Source organism: Nannobrachium achirus (assembly GCF_963921795.1).
Source record: "Nannobrachium achirus genome assembly, chromosome: 4".
Classification (NCBI taxonomy): Eukaryota; Metazoa; Chordata; class Actinopteri; order Myctophiformes; family Myctophidae; genus Nannobrachium; species Nannobrachium achirus.
Window position 1 is genome coordinate 21,735,745 of NC_137813.1, and position 8,220 is coordinate 21,743,964.

The 8,220-nt window shown below is 41.6% G+C and overlaps 1 protein-coding gene across 1 annotated transcript; it reads left to right on the plus strand.

The window, feature by feature from the left end:
* Nucleotides 1–5,163: 5,163 nt before the first annotated feature.
* LOC308283586 (uncharacterized protein) lies at nt 5,164–7,784 on the plus strand. The gene is made up of 5 exons (XM_080724023.1): nt 5,164–5,702; nt 5,896–5,967; nt 6,651–6,737; nt 6,844–6,922; nt 7,151–7,784. Exons 1-4 carry the CDS (start codon nt 5,594–5,596, stop codon nt 6,876–6,878), a joined length of 303 nt encoding a protein of 100 aa, XP_080580149.1. The 5' UTR covers nt 5,164–5,593; the 3' UTR covers nt 6,879–6,922; nt 7,151–7,784.
* The last annotated feature ends 436 nt before the right edge of the window (nt 7,785–8,220 follow it).

An 8,220-nucleotide genomic window follows, 5' to 3' on the forward strand; every position in this document is an offset into this window, starting at 1 on the left:
CACAGGGAGGCTTCAGTCCTGGGCCCTGACTCCCACCTCCACGGCTCCATCTCAAATGTTTTATTTAAGTGAAAGCATCAATACTGCAATGTAGAACAAGTAAACGTCCAGAATTCAAAATTTACTTGAGTAAAAGTACACAAGTATTGGCATCAAAATGTACTTAAAGTAGCAAAAGCAAAAGTCGACATTTTGCGGAGTGTCTCATTAGCAGATCTACAAGCTCACATGTGTCGCATCATGACGCATTGAGAGCTTGTAGATCGGCTATGTAGTTATTAGATTGATTAGTTATACTACTGTAATCAATCTACAAAGTAACTAAAGTTTTCAAATAATTGTAGTGGAATAAAAGTACAATATTTGGGTCTGAGATGTGGTGGAGTAGAAGTAAAAGCATTGGAAATTGGAGATACTCAAGTGAAGTGCAAATACCTAAAAATACCAAGTAAAAAAGTAAATGTACTTAGTTACTTTACACCACTGCATCTAGCGGATCCAGAAATAAAACCCAAAAAGGAGGGGGGGGGGGGGGGGGGGGGAGATGTTTCACCCTCCGGGCCATCTGCTCTATGCAGGCGATTAGATGTTCAATTAACACAGTAAACTGATAGTTTGCAATGCTAACAGAGAGCTGTATCACAGAGCATTAGGTTCTGCCCTGCTCCGCCTCCCCTCAGCCGCCCCCTACACTCAGACACAGGGGTGTCGCACTAGGCTATATGCATATACGCCATTTTGTTCTACTTCCGGGTGTCTTTCGACTTCCTTCACAGGTGTTACCGATGATACGAATGAAGGGTCTGTTCCATTCTGGTCAAACAGAGTCAGGGTGCTGATATTGTGCATGTTGGCTCACTGGAAACACTCTGCTACACCAGTGGGTCTTAAAGTGTCCTTGAGTGGGTTCCAAATGTCCCCACTACAGGTGTGTAACTCTGAGAGTGTACAAATGAAAGCAAATGGACCATTTGCTTCCATTTGTTGATTCCATTTGTACAGAGTTATGGGGGTCCTTGAAATTAAAGAACCACTGTACAATAAATCAAACAGAGCCTTAATTAGTATCATCAGTAACACCTGTGAAGGAAGTCGAAAGACACCCGGAAGTAGAACAAAATGGCGTATATGCATAGAGCCTATTCCGGGCCCTGGCTACACAGCGTGGCACCGAGTGCCGCACTGCGAGCTTGTAGATCTGCTATGTTTGAAAAATCGTGAACAAGTCTGTGAAGAATGTTTCAAATCCTTCTAAGGTTTTTTGAAAAACCTATGTGTCTATGTCAGTGGTGCTCAAACCTTTTCATGTGAAGGACCCCCAAAAGTATATATATTTGGCCACGGACCCCCATAAAAAATAGGCATATATTCAAAGATTTGCACACGTTTTCACGACTTTGCAAAAATAGCAGATCTACAAGCTCGAGCTTGTATGTACTATTTTTCAATAGCTAAAGTATAAAATAATTCCAGGCCCCTCCACCTTGGGCCCTTGGGCCTTCAGTGCCACTTTTCCCCCCCTTGTGACGCCTCTGCTCAGACCACAAAGTAGGCCAAGTAGGCCAACCTCTACTGCCAGTGCCAGCCGACACTTTTAGAGACGTGTTTATTCACAGGCCGTTTTGTGCTTTCTCGCGGCATTCATTTGATATAATTGCGACCGAAGGTCGCATATACTCTGAAGAATCGTGTCGCTTGAGTGTCCTTCCTTCCTTCCTTCCTTCCTTCCTTCTGTATCCTCGTGACCGTCCTTCCGTATCCTCTGTGATGTCAGTGTGATGTCAGCGAGTTGTGACATCACTTCCTGTACAGGGCGGCTACACGAAATGTGGATAACACTATATATGGAGATAGTCCAGTCCATCATGTCATATGGGACTACCGTCATAGAAAGTAGCCATTGTTAGGCCGGAGTCATTGGCTGTCTAAACATGGAGATGTGGATAACACTATATATGGAGATAGTCTAGTCCAATATGTCATATGGGACTACCGTCATAGACAGTAGCCATTGTTAATCCGGAGTCAATGGCTGACTGTCTGTGATGTCACATGACATACTTTTTATGCCCATATATGAGTCCTAACATGGAGATGTGGATAACACTATATATGGAGATAGTCTAGTCCAATATGTCATATGGAACTACCGTCATAGACACAGCCATTGACTCCGGCCTAACAATGGCTACTGTCTATGACGGTAGTCCCATTATGACATGATGGACTGGACTATCTCCATATATAGTGTTCTCCACATTTCCATGTTTAGGCCCCATCGCTCACACCCTCGGTGGGGTTGGCGATAGGGCCTTTCTGTGTGGAGTTTGCATGTTCTCCCCGTGTCTCCTAGGGTTGATACCCTCACAAAAACATGAACAAACTCCCCCCAGAATGATAACAACTAGAATCGTCAGAGAAACACTGTGGTTGGCCAGATAGTCAAGAATTGGCGCGACCTCGCCCTTTAGGGCGAGGTCGCATGTCACCCTGAGGTGTCTTACTAGTAATACTATAGGATACTTCCTAAAACTTGTAAAGGGGCTTTGAAGCTGCCGAGGCAAAGAAAAAGATTTGAATGAACAGCTGTTGTCGTCCGGCCATTTATTTCACGTTATTGGACGGGGCATCACATAGCACAAGGGTCTTCAACAGGAGGTCTGGGACCCCTAGGGGGTCCTCAAAGTTACTACAGGGGGTCCTCCAAATCTTTGTGTAATAGAAACCTTTTTTCCTCTTAACCATTTGAACCCTTGCGTCCATATTCTGAGAACTTTAGCCAAATAGCAGATCTACAAGCTCACAACGCCTCGCGCTGCGAGGCGTTGTGAGCAAATTTACATGATTCCAAAACATACTGATGATTGTGCTGTGAAGATGAAACTATATGGAATATATTAACAGGTTGTGGGGGTACCTGTATGGGGTTATTTTTAGGACAAAACAAATTCGCATTCGTACTTTGCCTTTTTTTTACTCGTAAACATTTTTACCAAAAAAACTATACGTAAACAAATTAATTGGAAAAAAATATCCGTAAAAAAAAAAAAAGTATGAATGTTTTTGGGGAAGCTGCAGTGATTATAATGCCAAAACAAAAAAACAAGACAAAATACGAATATTTTCTTACTGATTTACGAGTTGTTTTGTTGGTTACTTCATCACGAATGCTTTCATCATCTCACGCACACGAATCTGTATCACGCGCACACGAATGCGAAACGGCCAATAATCACGTGATCGGCAGAGAGCCAATGGGGGTGCGGCCTTTCCACTAGCCAATCATAATTCTCCATTGTTGGCAGCGGTTGCCATGTCTGGTAAAAGTGAGTAATCTGTTGTTTATGTTCCTAACATAATATGCCCTATATAAAACCTATATCCACACGATATTTGTTTTTAAACTATTGACTAAATTGACTAATCAATCATTTTTATACATTAAATAAAATAGAAATGCATATATTATTAATACACACGATAAAAGCACTGATAAAGGTCACTTACAGATGCTGCAAATCAAAACTAGACAATTAACCTTACCTCCGGCCCTGACCTTTTTACTGTAAATACAATATTTATTGTTTCTTATTTTTTTCTTATGATTGATGATACAATGTGCACAATAGCCTAATGTTTTTTATTATTCTGTCATTTAATGTTGTAGGAATTGATAGATAGGCTACCCCAGTGTAAAAAAACACCCCAAAATCTTTTTTATTTCTCTTTTTAGTTGACCTTGTATCACTGAACTGTAGCTGTCTTGTACTTTTCTTTTTAATACTTTTAGTATAGATCTTGATTGCCCAATAGTTAGAGGGGGGAGGGGCGGGCGCGGATGTGCGGTCTCGGTACTTCCGGTTCATCCACAGACTGCGTCGTGCTGTTAATTTTCTCCGTTAGATAAAAATGCTTTCTTTTCACCTTTTTCTACTTTTATCACTTCTCAAAATACGTTTTATTTGGATGCTTCATCTTTTTACCGTTCATTTTTTTTGTTAGTGTTGTCATCGGTTTTTATTTATAAAGGGAAACAAGATATGTATGCTACAGTCTTCACACAGCAGAGCAGACAGAGAGAGGTAAGATAAACGCTATTATTATCATAAAATACAGCAATCTATCTAATAAAACGTTTGTTAATTGTGCTTAGCAGTAGTGTCTTTTAGTGTTTGGGCCGGGGTCTTTAATTGATGTAAAGAAGAAAGTTTAATATTAACGCTAGCCTCATTAGCATCTTAGCTCCGTCTATAATAGGCTACGGTTCTCTAAGTGGGGTCCGGGGACCCCCAGGGAGTTCCAGGGGGTCCCCAGCTAAATTATAGTTAGGAACCAAATGGACCCTTAGGGGTATGTAACTGTACAAATCATTTGGTTCCATGTGTACACTCTGAGTTATGCTAACGTATGATTTTACAATATAAGTTGGGGTCTCAGAGATACAAATGGTATTAAATGGGGGTCAGTAGCCTAATGGATGTCAAACTGGGGGTCCTTGAAATTAAAATGGTTGGGAATCACTGCTAGAGCCGTAAAAATGTTCTCTTATTGGGTCACTGGCCTAAATGGGGGTCAGTGGGAATGTGGGATAATACAAGTCAATTCTTATGTTCACGATTGTGCTTGGCGTCGTGTGAATTGTTATTATTCAAGGAAAGTATTGTTCTCTGATGTTTGTGTTGTCTGTTTGTTCTCTGAACAAGCAGCGTCGTACACTGATTTTGCTTCAAACATGGTTCGCCTCCGTCAACCCACCGCAACTGGCGTTATCGATCAAATAATTTGCCATGTGGTTTTCCATTTACCTTTACCTTATACCTTACATTAAGCTGCCAGCACAACAACTTCTATGGAGTGTCCATGGAACCAAATGGACCCTTTACGGTCCATTTGGTTCCATCTGGACACAAACGTACCATTACATTAAGCTGCCAGCACAACAATTTCTATGGAGTGTCCATGGAACCAAATGGACCCTTAACGGGTCCATAAAGGGTCCATTTGGTTCCATCTGGACAAAAACGTACCGTTACGTGTGGTAAAAGTACTCAAATGTTTTTACTTTAAGTACAAATATCAATAATGTAATGTAGAAATACTCTGTTACAAGTAAAAGTCTGGAATTCAAAATGTACTTGATAAAATGGCTAAAGTGTTGGCATCAAAATGTACTTAAAGTGCCAAAAGTAAAAGTACTCTATGCAGAATGTCCCATTTCAAATATTTTGAAAATGGCAGATCTACATGCTCACAATGTGTCGCACTGTGAGCTTGCATTGGAGTAAAAGTACTCCAAAGGCACTCAGCTTGTTGTGTATTAAAGTACAATAATTTTGATCTGTGATATAGAGGAGTACAAGTATTGGAAATTGGAAATAATTCAGCTTGTAGTGGAGTAAAAGTAAAATATTTGGATCTGAGATATAGTGGATTAAAAGTATTGGAAATTGATAATACTCTAGTCAAGTACAAATACCTCAATATTGTACTCAAGTACAGTACTTAAGAAAATGTACTTAATTACTTTACACCATTGTGTTACCCTTGATTTTAACCCTGTATTCTCCTTTTATTTCCAGTATAACATTTCAGGATGATGTATTCTATGGAGGAGCTGTGTGCTTTGGTTAGCGTCAAGTATGTCAGGGGCAGACATGACGAGGCAGAGACTGTACTAGAGAGCAGTGAAAGCAGCGAAGAAGGTTTGTGGGATAAAAAAAAAATAGAAAGAAAAATAGGAATAAGTCAGCTCAGTTTAATGATGTGTGTAGTGATTCTGGCTGTGGTGCAACTTGTGTGTTTAATTTGGAAATCAAAGTGTTTTAATCATGAATTACAATAATTAGCTGCTGTATTCAGTGTTCTAATGATAATCTGTATCTTTGACTTTCCAAGATGCACATGATTGTGACCAAGTTGATGCTGCCAGTGCTGGGTCAGCTGTTTTGATTCAATCTGGGAGTGAAGGTATGTGGTGTGGTGTGTTATGAATTACTAGCCCTTACCCGTTCAAAGATATGAGCTCCGAAATGATGTGCAGTAATAATAATAATAATAATACATTTTATTTATAACGCACTTTATATTTGAAGCAAATCTCAAAGTGCTACATTAATAAAAGAAATAAAAAAAATAGCGAAGCAGAAGCAAAACAGGGCCAACGAAAGATTAAGAAACAGGACTAACAAGGTAAAAACTGTTAAATCCGTAACTTAAGAACAGTGCACCTATAAAACACAACTCATGGAAGATTTAAAAGCACATATGTTCAACAAGAAAAAAAGAAGGGTTAAAAACACAAAGGGCATCTAAAAGGACCTTCTAGGCAAATGCCTTGTTAAAAAGAAAGGTCTTAAGTCCCCTTTTAAAAACGTCAACTGACTGTGGTGCAGTGTGTGGGTTATGGGATGTGCATATGTGTATATGAGGGATGGAAAGTAACTTTAACTGGTGCTTGCATGCTAATATGTAGGAGCATCAATGTAAGAAATACCCGTTCCATTTAACGGCTACAGAGATACTGTGTACCGATCTGCATGATTTTTGGACAACATCTGTAACAGTGCCAGAATCAGAATCATACTGTACATGACCAGAAAGCGCCTCACACTTAATGTGAGAACATCTCATATTTATTTTCTGTTCTTTAGGTGCAGACAGAGTTGAGCCGGACTCAAATGTGGAGGATGAAGATTCTGAAGGAGTTGAGGATGACGACACAAGTGGGGACGAAGAAGGTTTGTGTACAACCAGGCTTAAGTCAGCCAGAGCAAAGAATGCAAAGTCCTAGCAACACTGAATTATGTCAACGTGTGCATTCTGTTTGTTCCTCTTCTTTCCCAGATCCGCTTGATCGAAACTGGACACCTGACACGTGACCAACATGGTGATTCTCCTGGTGAATCGGAATCTGGAAATGAAGGTGTTGTCATTATTAATATGGACACATTGATGCACATGTGTGTAATGTAGTATCTTGCATGGTGCATGTTTGCTATTTAACTCTTTTCTTTCAACTACACATCCATACAGTACACATGTACATACCCACACAGATGTGCACGCAAGGGGCTGCACAGATACACACAGAGAGACTCGCACACTAATGGTCTGAATGACAAATTTTCTCTCTTTTTGTGACACAATATAGGACTTGAGGTGGAAGAAGACTCCTCAGGTGTTGATGCTGGTCTCTGTAGGAAGAGGAAAAATCCAGAGGGCTGGAAGAACAACATCCAGAAGAGGCGTAGAATGATAGGCCAGTCATATCTCGGGAGGAAGAATCGAGAGTCAGTGTTAAAGGAGGGAAGAAAAATGGGTGTGTCATGTCAGTCTGCAGCCTGCCACAGGTCCAGTAAACTGCACTGCAGAGAAGTGGAAGAGTCGAAGCGAGAAGAGATCTTCAAGTACTTCTGGGAGAAATTAGACTGGCGTGAGAGGAAGATTTATGTTGCATCATTGGTAGAGGTGAGCAGTGTAAAGCGACGGAGGACAGGAGCAGAGAAATCCAGGAGGTCGGCATCCATTTTCTGTCACCTTGTCGTAGATGGCAGGAGACTCAGAGTGTGCCAACGCATGTTCCTGTCAACCCTAGGCTTGAAGCAGTGGTCTTTTTTGAAGTGGGTAGGAAGAAGAGGGAAAAGCCCTACTGAGGAAGATAAGCACTACTGCCGGTCCTCGTCCTCTAAGATGTTAGCCTGCTTCCAGACCAGAGACCCCGCCCACTCTCAGATTGGACTCTTTCTCTGGTCTGGAGCTGAGTACAGGAATCACTTTTTATTTTCGGCTGCTCCAATGAGCGCGGGGGGTGGGGGGTGGGTCTAACGAATATCCAATGCGCGCAGCAGTTGAAACGATTCAAACGAAGTTCACACACAGGCAGGCTGAGGAAGGCACACACACACACACGCTGAGTTCACCAAGCTGTTTATGTTGATTACATGTTTCTGGTTGCAGTTCTGTCACTGGCACAGACAGAGACACACACACACAATCACACACACACAGTCCGCGACCGTGCGTCGCGTCCACCGTGCGTCTCGATCACCGTGCATCGCGATCACTCGCGCGCGCACGCTCGCAAAAAAGTCCCTCCCTGTAAATTGCTTAGAATAGAGCACAGTTTCAGACTAAAGCGTGAGCAGTGTCTGAGATCAGGCTACCTGGAGCCTGTGTTCAAGTCCATCAATCACCTCCATGCAGAGTATATCCGTTCCAGTG

Coding starts and splice junctions, on each gene's coding strand:
- LOC308283586 (XM_080724023.1), top strand. CDS start 5,594: ATGATGTATTCTATGGAGGAGCTGTGTGCTTTGGTTAGCGTCAAGTAT. Junction 5,968..6,650: donor GATTCAATCTGGGAGTGAAG/GTATGTGGTGTG, acceptor TCTGTTCTTTAG/GTGCAGACAGAGTTGAGCCG. Junction 6,738..6,843: donor CACAAGTGGGGACGAAGAAG/GTTTGTGTACAA, acceptor CTTCTTTCCCAG/ATCCGCTTGATCGAAACTGG.